Genomic DNA, 24,957 nt, shown 5'->3' on the forward strand with positions numbered 1-24,957 from the left:
GGCAGCTAGAGCTATACAGACGACATTTTGTGCCCACCGGGCAAGTATTCCTGTCCGGTGCGGGCATCTCGGGAATCAGGGGCCTCCCCGGTTATATAGTAAAAAGTTCATCTTAAAATATTAATGTCATAGCTAACCTGCACAAATGTTTTACTAGAATGTCCTATTGAACAGGTAAATTGCTCAAGGGTCAGCACATTGCTTTGCACTGCAGGAGTAAATTATTGCTGTGCAGTCACAGTGCAAAAGGCAGTGAAGCAAAAAGTTCTCAGCAGGTGCCAAGCCACTTTTACAAACATCCGAAACAAACGCAGCCCAGAGCTCCTTTGCAAATATGAATTGTTTTCGTAGTCTAGGATTTACTTGCTTTTATTGTGTTAATCATTTACATTATTCCTTTTATTAATGAGTATCAGTGCATACATTTTGCAGGGACTCTTCCACCCGAATCTCTCAATAGTAAGACAATGAACTTAACATCATTTCATTAAAGGTAAGAACGTTAGCAGAAAGTACTTTTAAAACTATGAGATGCCAGTCTATTTCATGCACTATCTTTTGAAATGATGATCTAGGTATCTGCAAATAGCACATGGCAGCACAATAATTAATCTATTAAACTAGAGGCTGTTAATGGAGTCCTTTTAGCAGTTACAATTATAACAAGTGTAATTCTTCATAATCATATGATAACGAAGCAAGTGTGAGTAAGGCCTAGGACATAGTGCAATAGGCGTCGCTGAGGCGGGCTGAGCCGCGCTGAACAGATGCAAAAAAACCCCTGCATCTGTAATCAGCACGGCTATAGTTTCTCCCTCCGCATGCGCGCTGATGCGTGCGGAGGCTGAGAAACTTTCCTGAGACAGGCAGTTTTGAAATTTGCCGCTTGGGGGGGACTAGCCCCGCCTCCCACTCCGCCACCTGGCACGCCTCCACTCTGCCCCCGCCCCGCCCCCATAGCGCGCTCACTGCCTCGCCTGCAAGGACAGGGAAAAGACCCATTTTCAGCAGGCGAGGCAGAGCAGGAGCGCGCCTCAGCGCGCTCCCAACACACTATGTCCCAGGCCTAAATTATGTTTATTGTAATGGTGTCATTTTTACGGCATGGAAAGAAAATATTTTCCTATTCTTTTGCTGCAGTGTGATCAGCATTCTACAGTAATTGTAAAACTTTTCAGCAAAGTAGATTAGCTTTATATCCACACATCTTAAATTTGTGATGTAATTTGTAAAAATGGAAGTACAAGAGAGGCTGCATTGCGAATGTCTATCCATTTGCATTCTGCTTTACGGTAACTAACTGGGCACAATAGTGTGAAATACCAGGTCAATGGAAGGGACAGGCTTATACTGTTCCAGAAGAAGCAAAAATAAAAGAGTGAGGAATAATAATGCCAAGTCATATATACTGCCTCATAAAACCAAGATGGTTTCCTTGTAAAGGACAATGGGTGAATCTTAAGTCATTTTAGTTAATTGTGTAAGACTCGTTAAATGTATGCACACATGAATCAGATGTAATTTTCTTAATCTTAAACAACATTCCAATATGGAACAAACTGTTAGAGCTTATACTGTAATGTGCTTTTTTTGTACCATTAAAAATGTATCTATACATCCACAACTGTCAAGTTATTAAGTTGTTGCTTTTAGAGTGTGCCAGCAGCTCTCACAGAAGAATTGCTTCTTGTAATAGAGTCACTAGTAAATGCTCCATGAGTGTCAATAAGTGTTTGAGGGGGAGGATTCTGCACAGCACTTAACCCGGTCACTGCCAAGGATTAGGACACACTTTGCAGGGCCATCCCTATGCAAATTAGGGAGCTGTTAACTCCTTAATGTGATCATATTCAGTGACCATTCTCTTGAATGGCTGGTTACGATCCTCGGTGCGTTTTAGTGAATAACCCCTTTAGTCAGGGTGGAAGAAGTGGTAATAGGGAGACATTACGATCTTTTATTTGTATGGTGACAAACAAGCAGCACAATGCGGGAGGGAGGATAACATTGTAGGACAAAGAGACATCTCACAGATTCTTAAAAAGGAGGGGGGTGAAGTGCGGTAATTGTGATTTCTGGGAATCCTGGAAGATATGGTATGTATTTCACAAATTGCCAATGCCCCAGTTAATTAACATATTATAAATCAATGTTTTCATTTAAAAAAATAATGTGGACTCTATTAGATGTGGATGAATATACTGTGGAATTCTAAAGAGCATTTTTGTCTGGTACAGTGTTCCAATAATAACTGACTAAGCCAAATGGAGTGTTCCATGTCAGGAATAATGCATGTCACCTTCTTTGGTGAAATAATGTGTCACGGTATCAGAATAGAGCATCCGAATTGCTTAATATTACAATAGAGATTTCTAATTAAATAAATGCATCAGGTAATAACAACAAGGACTCGAAAACTTGGGTTTCACGTCATCAGCTTTAGTGCTGGACGGGTATCAACAAATTGTTCACCCTCCTGAAGGATAGAATTTACGCTTATGTAGATTTACTGTATATGGGTAGATTATTTTTTAAGGAACATGTAAGATACATCATTTCATTAACAACTAAAAAGACATTTAATATCATAGTTCTATTAACAAAATAGCTTATGTTGACTAGGTGAATGTCTGCTGTATACTGTTTTTTTACAAGCAGGCATTATCTCTGGAGCATTCTCCCATTACTATTTGAAGCTGGTAGTATATCTCAAGTAGCAAAGATAAAAGCTTATTATTTTCCAGCTCTACATGTCTTTAAAATAAATAAATAAAAAAACTAACAAAATAATGAAAGTACAGCTACTAATTGGGCAAAGATCTAAAAGGGTAATAATTTGCTAATTGTGCAGTGGGATACTAATGCACAGCATTACAATGAAAATGATTGCCCTGCAGCTCAATAAAATAATCCAACTTGAAAATTACAGTATAAGACTAAGCCTACCATACCGTGCACACAACCCCTAATAATCACATGCTTAACCCCTCCACACACCTTCACAGTGCCGCTCTATATTTTATAGATAATACAACTCTTTAATTCATGTCTCCGTAATGAGAAACTGTCAATGACATTATGAAGCTTTTCTCAAAGCAGCAGTCCCTGTATTTTGTTTAAGTTAATGACCTGGTCCGTTCTCCTCGATTCCTAGATCCCGAGATATTTGCGTTTTTTCAAGTACGGGTGTGACACAAAAAGACTACAAATATGTTCACATGGGTCACCAATGGAATGCTGTGGTGTCATCTCGCAATGACATTGCAACTTTCTATTGGCCGTCAGAGCAACCGTAAACCACATCCTGTTAAATCTCGGGAACCAGAGGATCCCTGGATGTTAGGTTCAACACCCACAACAGAATCGAGTAACATGGACCGCTGCTTTAAAACACCTTGAAGGTGAATTCACTATTACACACACATGCTAAGACATACTTGAATACAATCTTCATACCGTCCAATCACTTCATCTTTTGTCTGTATTGTAAAAACTAGGGTCAAAGCCCTAATAAAGGCCTCTCATTGGCGAAATCATGTACTATTCCAACATTGAGTTATTCTCCTCCAAATTACACAAATGTAGCAACACTAAAATATGTGTTTATGATGGGGATCAGGAAAACTATTTGGAGACAGACATCTTAACTCGACCCACAGAAAACTCAGGTTTTGTGGTTTGTTTGTTTATTTATGCATTTTATCCTTTGATTTATTGATGTAATTTAAATGCTTTAGCCTTTTACAGTTCTGGGGGTCCGACGCCACCAGAGTGCCCGCTGCAGATGAGATCACATGATGCGACCAGCCCTGGAAATGACAGAATTGGGATCACCCCTGCAGTTTCCGTCAGAGCAGTCAGCCCAAAATGAGCAGGTGCCCATGACCTGGTATGTCATAAGGACCTGTAGCATGCCAGGGCTCATGCTGTTCCAGGTATGTCATTATGGCAGTGGTTTAAAAGTGCAGAAATTACTAGCCAACCGCACATGGCATTTTCTTTTAATGTCATTTTACCATCACACTAAGAGGCTTATTATATATCAGCTGAAGTAGCCAATCAGGCCGTTTTGACTGAAATTCCCAAATGACTTCAATGGGGAATTTGTCCGAAAGTGGCGCTATCGGGCACTTTGGCTCATCTAGAGCAGTGTTTCCCAACTCCAGTCCTCAGGGAACCCCAACAGACCATGTCTTGAGGATATCCCTGCTCCAGCACAGGTGGGTCAATCAGCGGCTCAGTCATTTTGACAGAGCCACCTGTGCTGGAGCAGGGATATCCTTAAGACCTGACCTGTTGGGGTTCCCTGAGGACTGGAGTTGGGAAACACTGATCTAGAGTAAGCCCTTCAAAGGGCAGTCACACATAGGACCAGAGTGAAATAAAGGTGGTGATGATTTCAATAAGTCCGATATTGAAATACCTTTAAAAAAATTAAAAAAAGAGAGTTATATTTTTACATTTCATTTTTAAAGTCTACGAAAGTTCCTTTGTTCTTGGTAACATGGTAAATTTGAATGGGTGGTGGTGAGGATTGTCAACTTTGTTTGCTCCCCCACAGAGAAAGTAAACAGATTTATGGACATCGTTTTCACGTCACATGGTCATTTAACGTTTTTTAGTGCCAGGGCTGCGGTCAGAGTGCCACCAGACCCCTGGCACTTGTGTGCCATGTGATCGATAATGTCACGCGATCAGACCCCCGGATACAGGAAATACTTCCGTTCTGATGACGGAGTGGCTAGCCTGATCTGCCCCTTAAAAAACAAGCAACTGCCATTGACGTACCGATAAGACAGAGATAAGGGTAACGTAGCCCAACCTAACCTTTTGCGGCTGTTATAGTGTCTACAAACAATGTCATGATAAAAAGATAATAATAAAAAAACACTTCTCTGATATTTTTCAAGCATCATTCACTCATTGTAACCTATTAAACATATTGTACCACAGTTACTAATTAGGTCCTAAGTGGGACTGCATCTTTAAATGTGCCTTTATTAGTATCTGGTGCATAATTAAATTAAGCCCCTTTCACTCATTTCATGATTCAGTGGTCTTTACATGTGCTCTGAACCCCCTCAGATTCCTATGAACTATTTCAGTTCAGTCAATACCAAGCCCTGTCAGACACCATCTTAAAAAACTCACGTGCTCCTCTCTCTTACCACCTCCATAAGCATATGTCATATGAACATTACTCAATAATATCTACATAACAAGACTTTTTTTGCAACTTTTTCTTCAGCAAAAGTGCAAATCACTTTCTCGTTTAAAGTTCAACCTTTTTGTTCATAACAAAAACACACAATTCAAGTAAACTCAAGTAGAGATGTTTTGGGCCAAAGTTCTAATTTGCAGTGAAAACAGTGTTTTTTTGCATTTTCAAACTACCGCAAATCTACCAAAGCTTGAAAAGAAATAAAACGTTGTCTTTTCTCAAAAAGTTGTAAAAATAAGAAAAGTCCTACAAAGGCGTCTAAAGAAATTGCAAGAATATTACAACATTTATAAAAAAAGATAAAAGTGAAAAAATATTTTCGAAAATACATTCACTTGCGAAATTGGACAATTTTGATCAAACTTCTCACAAGCTTTGCACTTTTTTCAAAATGAAAAAACACAAATCAAATTTCAGTCAGTCTGCCCATCTTTCATTTCAAGTAATTTAGCATCTGCCTCTCTGCTTTCATTTTATCAATGCACTTGCTTTGTCCTTCTATTCAAGGTTAAGCACTAGTCAAAAATGATTTAACCCCTTCAAAGTCAGATTGGTCTAATTGTAGCAAATGGGCTAACTTCTCCTAATAAATCAACAAAAGGACATATTCTGCATGTGTTATCAATGAAAATACTGATTGTCGTTAAAAAGAAGAACATGGTCTATTTCTTAGCTCAGCATTTCTCTTTTTAAAATAATTAGGGAAATATTTACTAGCATTAAATACCTTCTTTACCTTGTACATTTTGGAATATTGTTTTATTTTGCACGCTTGGCATGATTTTAACAGCGTAGGAGCCGTGTAATATTGTATTCAACTAAAGAATTTTTTTTCTTGATGTCACCATTTTAACGAGCTTTTTAAATGTGTTGTCTATTTTTATAGCTGCATTTGGTGTCAGGGGCTTAACAAGAATATGGTTTAATTTAAAAAAATAATGATATTTCGGTCCTGATCAGGTCTTGGACACGACCGAAACGTCAATATATGAAACCACGTAATATTTATTTATTTAAAAGAAACCAAAAAAACAGTGAATGCCGATAATTTCTTATTTCATACCTTACCATATACACGAGTACCTGGGCGAGGAATTTTCTGTGACTAATGTGTACCACCACTACTGTATGCTATATACGGAGTAATATGTGTGCGTGTGTTTCTGTGTGTGTGTGTGTGCGTGTGAAGGGAGTGGGGCACACAATTAACTGGTATAAATCAGACAATTGGAGAGGGTGTTGCAATCAGAGTACCTAGGAGATAATGTACAAAAATAACAAAGGGATAGGCAAATCAAAAAATTGAAAATAAATGTATTTTATTGGCTCAACGTTTCCGTTACACTCTGGATAAAGGTTCCAGCCGAAATGTTGGGCTAATAAAATTAATTTGTATGTAAATGTTTGGGGTGCCTAATATATATATGTGTGTGTGTGTGTGTGTGTGTGTGTGTGTGTGCGCGTGTGCGCGTGTGCGTGTGTGCGTGTGTGCGTGTGTGTGTGTGTGTGTGCAAAAAGAGAAAGCCCAAAAATACAGCACTCTGGTATACCGTCTACAATATCAAAAATACATATTTATTTATTAACTGTCACAACTGTTTTTGTGACAGTTAATAAATAAATATGTATTTTTGATATTGTAGACGGTATACCAGAGTGCTGTATTTTTGGGCTTTCTCTCTCTTTTTGCTTACATATTCATTGGCCCATCTAGCACCATTGACATACTATTTAGTATATATATTGGTTGTCAGTTTCTTGGTTGCCTTTATTGTGCAGTCTTGTGGATGCGGGGCCCGCCCTTTCTCTTAATATATATATATATATATATGTGGAATCGAAACGTTGGAGATATGTGCTGTATGTTTAATACATAATACTGCTTCAAACTGTCTGAGTGCTGTCGCCTCTTTGCCACTTCATGGTAATGTATGCTTTTATTATTTCTATGGGACAGGCACCAGCCTACTATTGATTACCTACAGGAGTGCCAGTGACCTTCTATTAACAGAGGGCACCCCCTCTGAGGAAGATCCCCCTGTGGGATCGAAACGCTGGAGATATGTGCTATATGTTTAATACATAATACTGCTTCAAACTGTCTGAGTGCTGTCGCCTCTTTGCCGCTTCATGGTAATGTATGTATATATATATATATATATAGTCATGGTATGGAGATTTGCACTCACGGTTTAGTTTAGGAGGCAGATGCTTGTCCCATACGTAGCATATAGACGTGTGGTAACCAGGGGATCCTGATGACCAAAGAAGACAGCACACTGCAAGGTTGATGTCAAAAAAGTGTATTGTGGAACACAAGGCCGCCAACGTTTCGATTCTCACAACGGGACCTTCCTCAGGGCAGGGAGGTCCCTGCCCTGAGGAAGGTCCCGTTGTGAGGACCGAAACGTTGGCGGCCTTGTGTTCCACAATACACTTTTATGACATCAACCTTGCAGTGTGCTGTCTTCTTTGGTCATCAGGATCCCCTGGTTACCACACGTCTATATATATATATATTCATATATTCAGGCAAAAGGTGCACTGTATGCTCATTTGCATGTCATTTCCCAGAATCCCTGGCTGCGGTGGAAGCACTCTATGCTAGGTGATGATGAAAGGCAGGGTTGCAGACGTGTCTAAGACATGTGAATTTGCTCACAAGTGATATTATTTATTGGCTATATATATATATATATATATATATATATATATATATAAAAAAAGGGAGGGGGTCTGCAGCACTCTCAGATAGACACTAGCAGTTCCATGAAACATCAGACAACCAATGTAATCCAGAGCAACGTACGCTTCGGACCAACAAGGTCCTTTCTCAAGCTTCAGAAAGAACCTTGTTGGACCGAAACGTACGTTGCTCTGGATTACATTGGTTGCCTGATGTTTCATGAAACTGCTATTATCTATCTGAGAGTGCTGCGGACCCCCCCCCCCCTTTTTTTTATTTGCTGTTTATCTACTGGACTGGTTGGTGTTCCCTGTCCTTCAGCGTGCACCTGTATCTCTGGTAAGTATATAGTTTTTCTGTTTTTCATATAACGTCTGTTTGAGTGCACCCAGCATTTTGTATTTATTTATCTGAAGAAAATACCAGAATGGTCTACTTATCTGCACCAGACAAAATGAATGCAAAATAGAGGGTGGTTATTGCGCCATAACACACAGTAGCGTGTAATGGGGCAATAAACACCCTCTATTTTTCATTCATATTGTCTGGTGCTGATAATTATACCATTCTGGTATTTTCTTCAAATTTGATATTTTTCTCTATCTAGCACAGATATCCTCTGTGGGATATTTATTTATTACAGTGTGCAGCCATTTCCTAAATGCATTATATATATATATATTTATATATATAATTTTTTTAAATTTTCTTTTGTGTGTGTGTACAGTATGTTGGCACCATTGGCACCATTGGCACCATTGGCACCCTTTGCAATAAATTGCTTTGGCAGCAGAGGGTATATAGACTGCAGCATACTATAGCTGCAGTCATAATGTGTTCAAGGCTAAACGAGCAATTCCAATATTTTTCTGTGAAGTGCATTCTGAATATAAACTTCTATCTATGTCTGCGTGGTTTGGCCTATGACAGGGATCAAACTGTAGCTGCAAACACATATGAGTTATTTAAAGAGATATATCCCCTTCTATTACGAATCAAAGTTTGTACAGTAGACTTTAGGGTAATTTTCATAGATCTGCAAAATGGATCTGGATATGCGCTGTGATGTTATTCATTTTCTGAGTAACTGCTTCTGTCCCTCTCCACACAAATTCCTATTGTTTATGCGAATCAGTGTATCCATTATAAAAAAGCACAAGTGTGTCCTATTAGCTTAAATCTTTTCTTTTTCAAGAGGGCCTCCATATTTTAAACAGAATTGTGCTCTTTTGCAGTGTCACATTATCGATACTTTTTTTAATGGCACTTTGAAAGAAGCTCTGGTCCACCTTGTTAGCAGGATTAGTTGCATGCAAGCACAAGTACCACTACTATGCTCCACCTTTTTCAGAACCTGCGTGTTGTCTGGCAATTAACCCTTTCTCTGTTGCACAACGCCATGCAGAATCCCTGGCAGCACTGAGTCATCTGCAAGTATGGCCAACCTAGCCATGTGTCATCGTATCTTATTATATAGTGCATCATATCGTCTAAATTCTTTATCAAAATCTCATGACGACAGGTTGGCAGTACTTGATCATCTGCTGCAAAGTTTACCTGGCCGGCGTTGCTCTACCAGCCTGCCCAGCACAATAGTGAATTGGAAAAGAAAATGAATGCTACTTTCAAATTCATTTTATATAATAAACACCTTCAAAAAGCATGACATTGCATTTAGTTAAAAATGTACAAAAACAAATTTGAGGCTTTTAATTATTATCTTTGTTAAGAATGGACATGTATTACTGTGACACAGGCTATGATGGTGGTATTCACAGAATACAATTACTCAATTCACCTCTTCTCTCCCCAGAGCCCGTTCAGTGCTGCAACATATTCTGTAGCACTGAGAGAGTTAACCGTACTTTCAAGAATTTCTAATGCCTTTTATTCATTGGCTGCATATCCACTTTTACTCTGATAATCCTATTTACAGTTTTATCAAAAATATGTTATTTACAGGTTTTTTTTTTGTATTTCTTTGAAATTTTGCTCTATTTTTTTTTAAATTCCTAATGTACAAAAATACCTATTCTCAAGAGTTATTTCCTCTTTTTTTTCTTCCTCTTTTCAATTCCCAGGGAAGCACTTCAACAAAATAATATTTCAATATTTCACAATATGAGCATTATTTCCACAACATATTATTTCAGTCCCCTGCCCCTCAAAGTGGATTTACTATCTAATTAAGATATAATAAGGATTTAAAATATTAAAATATAATAATAGCTCAGGTAAACCTAGATGATGTGATTCTAGTTTAAGGAATGCTAAATGACAAAAAAATTGCACTAATATTATTTTTAGTACTTTGCATCCTGTCAACGTTGTCCTAGTTCTTTAGCTGTTAGAGTGCTCTGCAGGTCTTGCTTGGATTGATACATAGGATTGTGAAAAACCTCTCTCCGAATATAATGGTTTTCCCCGATCCAGATACTTCTATCAAGTATTTATGGCAGGAAATCACTTTTTGTGAAAAGTTCATTGGAAAGTAGGATCCAGTTACTTAATAAGAGCAATAGAAACCAGCCGTTTCTCTCCTTCCAATGAATGCTGGGACATGGTCCTGGACTAGATTGTTTGTGCAGAAGAAATCCTTTCAGTTGTTGTCCAGAATAATCCGGAATAATTCTGCATGCAGCTGGAAACACGTCTCCAGTGTTTTTATGTGACAGACAAGCAGTGCGTTGCTATGGCAGCACAAGATGCAATTCCTACGTTGAGCTCTGTGAGGATCTGTCATCGTGGGGGCTGCCATCCGAGTTTTCTGTCTCTCCTTCCGAGATGGCCTGCATCGGTGCATTGTAGAGCCGGCACCTGACGCTGTAACGGCTGCTGCTTGCAGCGGGAGGCACCCGAGACCTCCCCACTCTGGAGGCAGCAGACATGGTGCCACTCTTTGTTGAGAAACCCTCGGAAATGACCCTCGGAGAGCAAGGAGAAAAGGGGGAGAATGCCTCACCGCCAGACGATAACTGCGCAGGCTCGTCGAAGCTAGGAGAGAAGTCAAGAGGATGATCACCCGATGTTTTAGGGGTTATCGGACTCTTCAGTATTTCAGTAGCCGACATTCGGTAGCTGGAATCTGACCTGCTCCCCTTTTTTAGAAGAAGTAACTTAAATTCCTCGTTCGACGTATTGGATTTTTTGGCATTCCTGTAGATAAGACCCGGAGACCTCTGAGAACTTGCTGGGGTGACTACGTTACTCCCAGATAAAGCTTTTGATTTGTTTTTAACAGTGTTGTCTCCAGATTCTTTTCTTCCAAGTATTTTTCTCTTGGATCTGTAAAGAAAAAAAGAACATACCTTTTTTAAAACGTGCAGTCCCACATAACTCAGCAATAATAACATCAACACAACAGCAAAGTAATTTGCTTACTTGAACAAATGTAATTATGCTTAAAGCAAACACCGTTTGCATTCTTTGTAAATGAAGAACGCTTTTAAAGTGGGGAGGATTCTGGGATGGCGGGGGGGGGGGGGGGCAGGAGTGTTTGTCAATACAGTGTATCTTTCACCTTTAGTAAAAAGTAGGATCAGGCACAGTACCGCACACTACAATTGTAATGGATGCTCCAGTAAAGACAAGAAACCACCTATCACTTAATAGCAATTTTTGAGAGGCAGCCCACGTTGAATTCATAATCCAGAAATAATTTATTAGATCACATAACAAAACCAACGTTTTGGCCTCTAAGGGAGTTCATCAGGGTAATCTTTAGCCCACAAGGGCCCTAAATAAGGGGTGGTAAAGATAAGGAAGAGAGAAGGGGGCTGTGCTGTGCGCTCTCGTCAACACAGTGACATCACACAAAAGAATGATAAACCAAAACCCAGTGACATCACACAAAAGAGTGATAAACCAAAACACAGTCACATCACACAAAATATTATAAAACCATGAACCATTTTTTGGATAAATGCAAGAGTTCTTCATACAGTAGGTGTTTTTTTATTTCCAAATACAGCTTTTAAGGCCACTAAAGTTTTACTTTCTCTGCAACAGCCACATATTATAACAGGAGGCAGTGATGCTCATCAAACAGTGCAACCATCTGCAGTGCAAAGTACAGTAACTCCCCTTATAAGAGGAAAATCTGTGTTACCTGTGAATGACGGCAAAAAGATCCTCAGTAGTACGGGGTCTGTTAGGTGACACAAAAACATCATTTGTATCAGCCTGGTAATCTTCACTCAGCGGTGACATCAGGGAGTCCTCACTCTGAGAGGATTCTGCACAGAGAAAGAGGAAGCAGCAACAATTCATATTTGAAATTAATTTACAAAATTAATATTTACATATCTAGTCAACTTTAAAAAATGTAAAAAAAAAAAGCAATTCGGACAGAACAAAACAATGCTGCATGTGCAGATTAGAAATGTTTTTTTTTCTTGCGTTAGCCATTAAGATTACGCACAGTTGTCATTTACCCCAAGCACACAAAATGTAAATGTAACGCATTACAAGTACAAGTATAAATATACAAAACAGAGAAAACACTAATGACCCATGTTTTTCTTCCAAAATGCTGAAAAGGGGCTTGTATTTATATGTCCTGTCAAGCAAGGGCAGGTCTAGCACTGCTACTCTATGCAGTTACTGAACCAGAAGAGAGACAAAACCTGCTGCTTTTAGTAAAGATGTAGCACCTATTATTGTGTGCCAAACCGTGCATTAATACCACAACACAATAATAAAAAACATCTTGTTTTTAAGTTGAGTCCCTATGCCTGAACAAGAATGTACGAAAATTGTGCAAGGCAGTTTTATCAAAAGAAAAGGACAAAATGCTTTGGATGCAATGGGGCAGTTCTGGCGCGATTAACTTTGCAGAAAACACGAAAATCGTCCTGAGCTGCTTCACTGAGGGAACAATTCATACCGCTGCCTCTGTATGTAAAGTCAAACATGTCAACATTAGCCAACTCTAGTAAAACGAGAAGCAAATCAATATACATTGTGCTTATCTGGCAGGGAAGTAGCAAAAGTATACCAACAATGCAAGGAAAGTAAATTGGTGGTTAAGCCTTTTGATTATAACAGGTAGGATTGTATTTACTAGAAGATGTTCGTTTTTCTTTCAACAATATACTATATCTTAGATGTAATATATAAACATTAATACAATTAAAAACTCTCCCTTGTACAGCAGTTCATTGATAGGACTAACCATTCCAGAAGACATCATCCATGTTTTCTAATATCTCATCTGTCCTGTTGTCTTCAGAGGCACTTTTGGTCGGAATACCTGATACAGTTTCAATTTCCTGCTCTGGACATTTGTCACTGAGTGAATATACAGTGGAGATCTCTGATTCAAAGCTGAGAGTATTTCCAGGCACTTTATCATTGTTGCTTGAGTCAGGCTCATTGCTGGGCTTTAAAGATTCTGATATGGTTACCTGTTCACATTGTACTTGCAGCTCCTGTTCCTGGTTTTGATAATTCTCTTGAGTATGAGAGCTTTGTTCTACAGCACACTCACTATTATTCACAGATGACTCTTGAAAACTTTTTGTGAATGTCTCTGGCGGTGCCATTGAAGCCGTTTCTTGTAAAGGTTCATCAACTGGGTGTTTTCGATGTTTCTCAGGTTTTTCTTCCACATTGACTCCAAACATGGATATAGCTGTTCCCTGACTACACATATTGTGTCCAGTGAACAGTGCAATGTTTTCTGAAGGCAGACTGCCTGATCTTGTGTCAACCGGTGAGGCATCAATAAAGGGTATCATGACTTCTTCAATTGAGAACTGACGCAATATTGATTTCCTAGGTGCAGTCACCTTTGTTTTTTCTGAGGCAAAAGTGTCTCCTATTATGAAGGGATCTTGTGTGCTGAAAAGATTGCTGCTGTTTTCTTTCTGCTTAGACTCTTTATGTTGCTTGTTGACAGATCTGAGATGGACAGATTTCAGCACTGAAGGTGTGATGGCAAGGGTTGGGGGAGGATTTGAATGAAGTGGATCCTCTGCCATATTCGGATTAGTGTGATTGAAAAAATGCATCTGGGGTCTGTAAGGTAATGGTTTATTTAACACATGAAGAGCACTTAGGTCAAGATGGGTAGGAGGTATTACTGGAAGTTCTAGTTCTTTGCTTACCAATATATTACCACCTTTTGAAGAAGGGTGTTGTAAAGAAGACTTCCTTTCTGGAACTTTTGGCTTTCTCTTGTTACAGCCAGGTGACAAGGGTCCAGAAAAGAAAGGTGCGGGGAAGGATGATGTAGGTGTCTCCGATTGGCTGGAGTAGCCACTTGATGGTGACGCTAAACTAGCCAGCTTTTCTGGAGATGCTAACCTGAATTCGTTCTCCACAGAAGGAAGAGAAGGAGTAGTGGCTCTGGATTCAGACTGTGAAGTTTGGGACTCTGAACTTTCTGGAGACTTAATGCATTCTATGACTGTAGTACCCGTAGCGGTGCTTGAGTTTGATAAAGACCTGTAAGGATCATTTGATTTCAAGTCATTGAGAAGCCAGAAATCTGCATAGTGAGACTGTTCACCACCTTCATCTTTGAACAATGGAATATCTGGGGTGATAAACTGAGTGCTTTTTATATCATTATCACCCTGATTGACCCAGGGTAGATCCTGCTGATTGGATGGAGCTAAGATTTCTACTCTTGAAGGTGTATTTGAAATCTCAAGCTGCAGCATCATTTCCCTGGAAGTGTGAAGCACTTGCTGCCCACTGGTTATCTTTGGTTCTTTCTTTTCAGGACCATCTGCATGATTTTCAGATTTCCTCAAAGATGAACTGCGATTTGGTGGAGTTGGCTTTGCCTTTGGTTTCTTAAAAGAGATGTTCTGTCTTCCCTGTCTTCTGTGATCCACGTAATGCTGCCAAACACAGTCTGTAATCATGGAAGAAACACCGGTATCTTGGTCACTCTCAGACCCTGTGGGTGCATAGTTACAAATATAACTCCTATTATCATTAAGACCACAGTCAAAGTGCATGGAGGTATAATATCCTTCAGTGTCCACTGAAAAATGAGAGCCTGTGTCTGCTTTTTCAGATGGGGACTTTTCGAGAAAGCTATCATATGTGCACATACTGGTAAAACTTGGGCTACCTAAGCCATCTGCCTTTAAGTGCTGTGGGCTAAAATCCTGATGGCATGAAGCATCATGGTGATGGTGAAGGTAGTTCCATTCGCTATCACTTGTGTTGCTGTTGTTTGGATCATCAAGCAAATCAGCAACTGTAGATGTAAAGGAGCTGGCCCTGTGACCTCTAATGCTGTCCATGTGGTCATCATTGTATGGTTCAATGATGAAGACATTAGAATCTTCACTGGCATGAGGAGCAGTGTTAAGAGATAACTCTGAATCACAGTGTGAAGACCCAGTCAGTGGAGGAGATGCAGCTGGAGGGATTGTTTCTGATGTCTGGGATGGACATGTTGAGCTACTTCCACTCCAGTTCCCACTAGAGGACTGATGGTCATCTTTCTGATCAATGTGTGTACTCAACAGTACTCCCGCTGTAGAGATTGAGTGAACAGGGCTTCCAAAAGTATCTGAATTTGAAGAAATATCACAGCTCCCTGAATCTGCCATTCTTGATAGCCTTGATCTCCCTCTCTCATTCAGGTTTAATTGTGGGCTGTGGCGATGCTGGGAATATGTTAAACCTAAAGGCTGGTGTTCTGGAGAACCTTGGCTAGTTAAGTTGTTCTCATCCTTGTTCAGGACCCTCTCTGAGCTGGGCATATAGCATTCCTCTTCATAGGTTGAAGACTGAGCATCATGATCACAATCATTGCTGACTCTAGCACCTTCCCGAGGAAGACTCCGTGAGCGAATGCGGCTGGACACTGCAGTGGTGAACATTTGGTCTCCGCTCTCTGTCAGGGCTACAATGTTTCCAGCAGAATGAGAGAGTGACGCTGCTACACTCTGTCCCCTCTGAGCTCTAATTCTCCTTCTGGAGGGAGCTGTAATGAGTATATCTTCTGTTTGGCACTCTGTATCCCGTGTCCCAGATCTCCTGTTTGCAGAACTGGAGAGATCAGGGTTGGTATGAACTATAACATTGCGCTCTCTTGCCACGGGGGACTCATCTGAATCTACAACACAAAAAATAACAGATATATTTAATCATTTGTTTATTGTCGCATTGTGTCTTTATGATAAAATCTAACTATTTTCGCAGAAAAAAAGGGCAATGTAATGAAAAGAAATATGCAGTAACAGTTTATATTAATATGGTTTATTTCCCAAAACTTTTTCATGACTTTGCATGTCTCAGTGCAGGAAGTTGGGAATCACATAACCACTATACTTTTTAAGTTAAAAGTTCAGTTATTGTGTGAAAACAAATATTGCGGTTTTAGTCTTACTATTAATGAGAACGTTTTAAATAAAACACAAGCTTTTTGTGTAGCACTATAGCTACCACAAACCTAAACTTTAGCATTCTTTCAAAAATGAGAAAAAATGTAACAAACTATATATAAGAAAGGGGGGAGGTGAGAGGGAGGATGGGGAGGGGAAGGGTGGTGAAAGGGGGGGAGGTGAGAGGGAGGATGGGGAGGGGAAGGGGGGTGAAAGAGAGGACTCGAGGAGGGCGAGAGGGAGGACGGGGAGGGGGGCGAGAGGGAGGGTTGGAGAGGGGTGAGAGGGAGGGGTAGAGGAGAGGGGGAGGGGGTAAGAGGGAGGATGGGGAGGGGGGAGGGGTGGAGGAATTTGTGTGAGGGAGAGGGGTGAGAGGGAGGGGGAGGGAGGGGTAGGGGGGAGGGGGGATGGAGGGGTAGAGGGCAGGGGGGAGGGAGAGAGGAGGGGGGAAGGCAAGAGGGGGGATGGGGAGGGGAAGGGGGGTGAAAGGGAGGACTGGAGGGGGGGTGAGATGGAGGACAGGGAGGGGGTGAGAGAGTGGGAGCATGGGGAGGGGGAAGGGAGGGGGGTGAGAGAGGGAGGATGGGGAGGGAGGTGTGAGAGGGAGAATGGGGAGGGGGGTGAGAGGGAGGATAGGGTGGGGGGGTGAGAGGGAGGATGGGGTGGAGAGGGGGTGGGGGGAAAGGGAGGGATGGAGGGGGTTGAGAGGGGTGGAGGGGGTGAGAGGGGTGGAGGGGGTGAGAGGGAAAGAGGGAGGGGGTGAGAGGGAGGGGGTGAGAGGGAGGGGGTGAGAGGGAGGACGGGGAGGGGGGTGAGAGGGAGCATGGGAGAGGGGGTGAGAGGGGGATGGGGAGGGGGTGAGATGGAGGACAGGGATGGGGGGGGTGAGGGAAGACAGGGAGGGGGGTGTGACAGAGGACAGGGAGGGTGATTGGGAGGACAGGGAGGGGGTGAGAGAGAGGGAGAACATGGAGGGGGGAGGGAGGGGGGGTGAGGGAAGATGGGGTGAGGGTGGAGGGGGTGATGGGAGGACAGGGAGAGGGGGTGAGAGGGAAGACAGGGAGTGGAGGGAGGATGAGGATGGGGAGGATGGAGAGGGCGGGTGAGAGAGAATGGGGAGGGCGGGAGAGAGGGAGGATGCGGAGGGCAGGGGAGAGGGAGGACAAGGAGTGGGTGAGAGGGAGGATGGGGGGTGAAAGGGGTGAGGGAGGGGGGTGAGAGAGGGAGGATGGGGAGAGTGGGTGAGGGGGGTGAGGGAGAACAGGGTGAGGAGGGATGAGAGGGAGGATGGGGGGAGGGGGTGAGAGGGATGGGGGTGAGGGGGAAGGGGAGGTGAGAGTTAGGATGGGCTGAGGGGGGTTAGAGGACAGGGAAAGGGGTGAGAGGGAGGATGGGGAGTGTGGGTGAGAGGGAGGCCGGGGAGGAGGGTTGAGAGGGAGGGGGGGTAAGGGGGATGAGTGGGAGGATGGGGGAGGGGGGATGAGGGGAGGATGAGGTGAGGGGGGAGGGCAGGGTGAGAGGGAAGATGGGGTGTAGGGGAGTGAGAGGGATGACGGGGAGGAGGGGTGAGAGGGAGGATGGGGAATCGGGGGAGAGGGAGGACAGGAAGGGAGGATGGGGAGGACGGGTGAGAGGGAGGATGGGTTAGAGGGGGGAGGGGGTTGAGAGTGAAGACCGGGAGGGGTAGGTGAGAGTGAGGATGGGGAAGGGTGGGGTGAGAGGGAGGACAGGGGGCTGAGAGGGAGGATGGGGGTGAGAGGGAGGACAGGGAGAGGGGGTGAGGATGAGGACATGGAAGGGGGGTGAGAGAGGGAGGATGGGGAAGGGGGATGAGAGAGAGGGAGCACTGGGAGGGGATGGGGGGTGTGAGGAAGGATGGGGAGAGGATGATAGAAATGGAGCATGGGGAGGGGGTGAGAGGGGGAGGATGAGGAGGGGTGAGAGGGAGGGGGAGAGGGGTGAGAAAGAGGGGGAGTGAGAGTGAGAACGGGGTGAGGGGTTGAGAGGGAGGGGGTGAGAGGGGTTGAGAGGTAGGACGGGGAGGGGAGTGAGAGGGAGGATTATGAGAGAGTGGGGGGAGGACGAGGAGGGAGAGAAGGGGTCAGAGGGAGGATGGGGGGAGGTGAGAGGGGGAGTGAGCGGGAGGGGGATGCATGCTGATGGTTCGCCTAGGGTGCTGAATGCCCTTGCACTGGCCCTAGATCTCATATTCATGTTAATTGTAGCAGCAGTTTATGAATATCCTCTCACCCCATTACTTGAAGGCCCTCTGGAGAGTTCACCTCCTCACCTACACACCACCTCGGCTATAGAAAAATTATTCCATGTATGCTGCTGCAATGCACATAAAGAAGAGGCTCATAAGCTATTGTGTTCATCCATTAAATGGTAGCTCAACTAGGGTTACCAGGTTTCCGGTTTTGAACCGGACAGGCCGGTAATTGTGCAGTGTCCGGTAAAAAATTTGAGGTAATACCGAATACGTATGTGTCCGGTATTACCACTGCGCAGTGCGGCGGTGGGAAGCGCGAGCATGGTGGCAAGAAGCACGAGTGTGATGGCGGCCCGCTAGAAGCACTGATGCTGAGGGGACGGGCCGCGCATGGTGGCTGGGAGTAGTGAGGAAACGAGTGCTGTGTGGAGGAGATGATGACCAATCAGAGAAAGGCGGGGTCTGAGCCCACACCCCTGTGGCGCCGGCGCCAGAGACTCCTGTAAGGACAGGCTCCCGTGCTGTCTGCCAGGAGATAAGGTAAGAAGAAACACAATTCGGGTTCAGGAGATGATGATGATATGGGGGTGGGGGGGATTTAAATGAGATGATGATGATGATGGAAATTAAATTGAGATGATTATGATGAGGGAGGGATGAGATCATTATGATGAGGGAGGGATGAGATGATTATGATGAGGGAGGGATGAGATGATGAAGATGGGGGGAAATGAAATGATTGTGGGGGGGAATTAGATAATGATGGGGGGGAATGAGATGATGATGATGGGGGGGAATGAGATGATGATGATGGGGGGAATGAGATGATGATGATGGGGGAATGAGATGATGATAGGGGAATGAGATGATGATGGATGATGGATGATGGATGATGGATGATGGATGATGGATGATGGATGATGGATGATGGATGATGGATGATGGATGATGGATGATGGATGATGATGATGGATGATGATGATGATGATGATGATGATGATGATGATGATGATGATGATGATGATGATGATGATGATGATGATGTTGATGGGGGGGAAATTAGATGATGGGGGGATGAGATGATGAGGGGGAAATGAAATGATGATGTGGAGGGGGGAATGAGATGATGATGATAATGGGGGGAGGAAATTAGATGATGATATGGGGGGGAATATGATCATGATGGGTGGGGGAATATGAGATGATGATGGGGGAATTACATTTTGATGATGGGGAAATGAAATGATGATGGGGAGTGGGAAATTAAGTGGGAGGAAATTAGATGATGATGGGGGAATTAGATGATGATGATGGGGGAAAGGAGATAATGATGGGGGGAAAGGAAATGATGATGGGGAAATTAGATGATGATGGGGAAATGAGATGATGATGATGGGGAAATGAGATGATGATGATGGGAAAATGAGATGATGATGATGGGGGGAATGACATGATGATGATGATGATGATGATGATGATGATGATGATGATGATGATGATGATGATGATGATGATGATGATGATGATGATGATGATGATGATGATGATGATGGAGGATGAGATGATAATGATGGGGGGAATGAGATGATGATGATGGGGGGAAGAAATGAGATGATGATGGGGGAGATGAGATGATGATGTGGAGGGGTGGAAATGAAATGAGGATGATGGGGGGATGAGATGATGGTGGGAATGAGATGATGATAATGATGGGGTGGGACTGAGATGATGATGATGGGGGTGGAATGAGATGATGATAGTGGAGGAGAGGAAATTAGAGGATGATGGGAGAATATGATAATGACGGGTGGGGGAATATGAGATGATGATAGGGAGGGGGAAATGAAGTGGGGGGAAATTAGATGATGATGATGGGGAAAGGAGATGATGATGGGGGGAATGGGATGATGATGCTGATGATGATGCTGATGATGATGATGATGATGATGATGATGATGATGATGATGATGATGATGATGATGATGATGATGATGATGATGATGATGATGATGATGATGATGATGATGATGGGGAAATGAGATGATGATGATGGGGGGAATGACATGATGATGATGATGATGATGATGATGGTGATGATGATGATGATGATGATGATGATGATGATGATGATGATGATGATGATGATGATGATGATGATGATGATGATGATGATGATGATGATGATGGGGATGAGATGATAATGATGGGGGGGAATGAGATGATGATGATGGGGGGAAGAAATGAGATGATGATGGGGGGGATGAGATGATGATGTGGAGGGGTGGAAATGAAATGAGGATGATGGGGGATGAGATGATGGTGGGAATGAGATGATGATAATGATGGGGTGGGACTGAGATGATGATGATGGGGTGGGAATGAGATGATGATGATGGGGGTGGAATGAGATGATGATAGTGGGGGAGAGGAAATTAGAGGATGATGGGAGAATATGATAATGACGGGTGGGGGAATATGAGATGATGATAGGGAGGGGGAAATGAAGTGGGGGGAAATTAGATGATGATGATGGGGAAAGGAGATGATGATGGGGGGAATGGGATGATGATGATGATGATGATGATGATGATGATGATGATGATGATGATGATGATGATGATGATGATGATGATGATGATGATGATGATGATGATGATGGGGGAAATTTGATGATGATGGGGGGAAATTAGATGATGATGGGGGGAAATTAGATGATGGGGGGATGAGATGATGATGGCGGGAAATTAAATCATCATGTGGGGGGGATGAGGTGATGATGATGGTGGGGGATGAGATGATAATGATGGGGGAATGAGATGATAATGATGGGGGAATGAGATGATGATGATGGGGGAGGGGATGATGATGATGATGATGATGATGATGATGATGATGATGATGATGATGATGATGATGATGATGATGATGATGATGATGATGATGATGATGATGATGGGGGGAATGAGATGATGATGATGGGGGGAAGAAATGAGATGATGATGGGGGAGATGAGATGATGATGTGGAGGGGTGGAAATGAAATGAGGATGATGGGGGGATGAGATGATGGTGGGAATGAGATGATGATAATGATGGGGTGGGACTGAGATGATGATGATGGGGGTGGAATGAGATGATGATAGTGGGGGAGAGGAAATTAGAGGATGATGGGAGAATATGATAATGACGGGTGGGGGAATATGAGATGATGATAGGGAGGGGGAAATGAAGTGGGGGGAAATTAGATGATGATGATGGGGAAAGGAGATGATGATGGGGGGAATGGGATGATGATGCTGATGATGATGATGATGATGATGATGATGATGATGATGATGATGATGATGATGATGATGATGATGATGATGATGATGATGATGATGATGATGATGGGGAAATGAGATGATGATGATGGGGGGAATGACATGATGATGATGATGATGATGATGATGGTGATGATGATGATGATGATGATGATGATGATGATGATGATGATGATGATGATGATGATGATGATGATGATGATGATGATGATGGGGATGAGATGATAATGATGGGGGGAATGAGATGATGATGATGGGGGGAAGAAATGAGATGATGATGGGGGGGATGAGATGATGATGTGGAGGGGTGGAAATGAAATGAGGATGATGGGGGATGAGATGATGGTGGGAATGAGATGATGATAATGATGGGGTGGGACTGAGATGATGATGATGGGGTGGGAATGAGATGATGATGATGGGGGTGGAATGAGATGATGATAGTGGGGGAGAGGAAATTAGAGGATGATGGGAGAATATGATAATGACGGGTGGGGGAATATGAGATGATGATAGGGAGGGGGAAATGAAGTGGGGGGAAATTAGATGATGATGATGGGGAAAGGAGATGATGATGGGGGGAATGGGATGATGATGATGATGATGATGATGATGATGATGATGATGATGATGATGATGATGATGATGATGATGATGATGATGATGATGATGATGATGATGGGGGAAATTTGATGATGATGGGGGGAAATTAGATGATGATGGGGGGAAATTAGATGATGGGGGGATGAGATGATGATGGCGGGAAATTAAATCATCATGTGGGGGGGATGAGGTGATGATGATGGTGGGGGATGAGATGATAATGATGGGGGAATGAGATGATAATGATGGGGGAATGAGATGATGATGATGGGGGAGGGGATGATGATGATGATGATGATGATGATGATGATGATGATGATGATGATGATGATGATGATGATGATGATGATGATGATGATGATGAGGGGCATATGATAATGATGGGTGGTGGGAGATGAGAGGATGATCGGGGGGAATGAATTTATGATGATGGGGGAATGAGATGATGATGGGGGAAATTAGATAATGATAAGGGGGTGAGGAGATGATGAGAAGGGTGGTGGTGTGAGAGGAGGATGAGGAGGCAGGTGAGAGGATCAGGGGGGGTGAGAGGATCAGGGGGTTGAGAGGGTGGTGAGGGGATTAGGGGGGGTGAGAGAGAGGATGAGGGGGGTGAGAGGGAGGATGAGGGGTGTTGCAACAATATTTTAAGTAGTGGGAGAGAAGCATTAAGATCAGTATAGCTCGCCATGTATGACTACAGGTATGTTATTTATACATTATCTGACCATTATGTCATTTTTTTCTAAATTTCACTCCACGTATGCACCAATTTGCACTATTTCATATTCTATTTCGTAAAAAATGCTGGGAGATGATGATCATGGGGGAATGAGATGATGATAATGGAGGGGAGGAAATTAGATGATGAGGGTGGAATATGATAATGACGGGTGGGGGAATATGAGATGATGATGATTGGGGAATGAGATGATGATGATGGGGAGGGGGAAATGAAGTGGGGGTGAAATGAGATGATGATGGGGAATGAGATGATGATGATGGGGAAAGGAGATGATGATGGGGGAAATGAGATGATGATGGGGGAATGAGATGATTATGGGGGGAAATGCGATGATGATGGGGGAGAAATTAGATGATGATGGGGGGATGAGATGATGATGGGGGAAATTAAATGATCGTGGTGGGGGGATGAGATGATGATCATCGGGGTATGAGATGATAATGATGGGGGGAGGAAATGAGATGACGATGGGGGGAATATGATAATGATAGGTGGGGGGAGATGAGATGATGATCAGGAGGAATGAAATGATGATGGGGAAATGAAATGATGATGTTGATGATGATGATGATGATGATGATGATGATGATGGGGGAAACTATATGATGATAAGGGAGTGAGGAGATGATGAGAAGGGTGGTGGTGTGAGAGGAGGATGAGGAGGCAGGTGAGAGGATCGGGGGTGAGAGGATCAGGGGGTTGAGAGGGTGGTGAGAGGATTAGGGGGGGTGAGAGAGAGGATGAGGGGGGTTGCAACAATATTGGAAGTAGTGGGAGAGAAGCATTAAGATCAGTATAGCTCGCCATGTATGACTGCAAGTATGTTATTTATATATTATCTGACCGTTATGTCATTTTTTTCTAAATTTCACTCCACGTATGCACCAAATTGCACTATTTCATATTCTATTTCGTAAAAAATGCTGGGAGGGCGCTCAATCCCCAAATCCCTCCCCAGAATTTTTTACGAAATAGAATAGAATATCCTTCTTCTCTCCTCAGGTAAAAACCATCTCTAAATCCTCATTGAAGCCTTTGCTGTGTGTATTATATAGTATATGCAAGTGATCCAATGCTAGGTAAAAAAACATCTCTAAATCCTCATTGAAGCCTTTGCTGTGTGTATTATATAGTATATGCAAGTGATCCAATGCTAGGTAAAAACCATATTTGAATGCTGTTTTCTGTCTACCCCTAATCAAATTAAGTGTTGCCACCTAGGCAGGGAACACCCTGTGTAGAAAACCATTTGTTTGAATGTGCCTCAGATGTGCTAATTAAGCAGACAGAACCACACTGTCAGGTGACTTTTTAGGTCTATATAAACCCAGTCAGAACAGCTAGTCTGCCTGCAGCCCATATCCAAGTGGCCCATTATAAGTGGCATGACTACTGAACAACTGAAGTTTAAAAGGAAGTGAGGAAGAAGTGAGGAAGAAGTGGACATCCCAACAGGCCCTGATTCCTGCATTTGAACTACGCTGGAAAGGAGGATATCATCAATACCAGACTGCATCATTACTGCTGTGATGCTGCCTTTACCATTTATATTTGCTGTGACTTCACTTCTTCTCAAATTATGCACTTCTTTTTACCAGCCTCAGTATGTCTCTAACTCTATACATATATCTCCATCTCTCCTTGCTTCACCACTTCTCTTTTCACATGAACTCATTTCTTACCTGCGTCCTCTGACACCACACAGCTATATCCCCTGCACTAAAAAACACCCCTACAAATCATCCTCACACATCCTTTTTCTATCCATGCTTCTCCTCCTTGCTTCTGGGGATATCTCTCCCAATCCTGGTCCCTGTCTT

General features: G+C 42.9%; 1 protein-coding gene across 5 annotated transcripts in view; it reads right to left on the reverse strand.

Moving 5' to 3' along the window:
* Positions 1–9,527: 9,527 nt before the first annotated feature.
* Positions 9,528–24,957, reverse strand: part of NHS (NHS actin remodeling regulator) — a 314,641-nt gene continuing 299,211 nt past the window's right edge. For all 5 annotated transcript variants that reach the window (XM_075589804.1, XM_075589803.1, XM_075589806.1 and 2 more), the window contains 3 exons: positions 13,081–15,987; positions 12,016–12,142; positions 9,528–11,192 (listed from right to left, as the gene is read on the reverse strand). In XM_075589804.1, the coding sequence (XP_075445919.1) occupies positions 10,622–11,192; positions 12,016–12,142; positions 13,081–15,987 (3,605 nt within the window). In that variant the 3' untranslated portion in view covers positions 9,528–10,621. The remainder of the gene's footprint in view (positions 11,193–12,015; positions 12,143–13,080; positions 15,988–24,957) is intronic.

The sequence above is a fragment of the Ascaphus truei genome, chromosome 3 (genome assembly GCF_040206685.1).
Source record: "Ascaphus truei isolate aAscTru1 chromosome 3, aAscTru1.hap1, whole genome shotgun sequence".
Taxonomy (NCBI): Eukaryota; Metazoa; Chordata; class Amphibia; order Anura; family Ascaphidae; genus Ascaphus; species Ascaphus truei.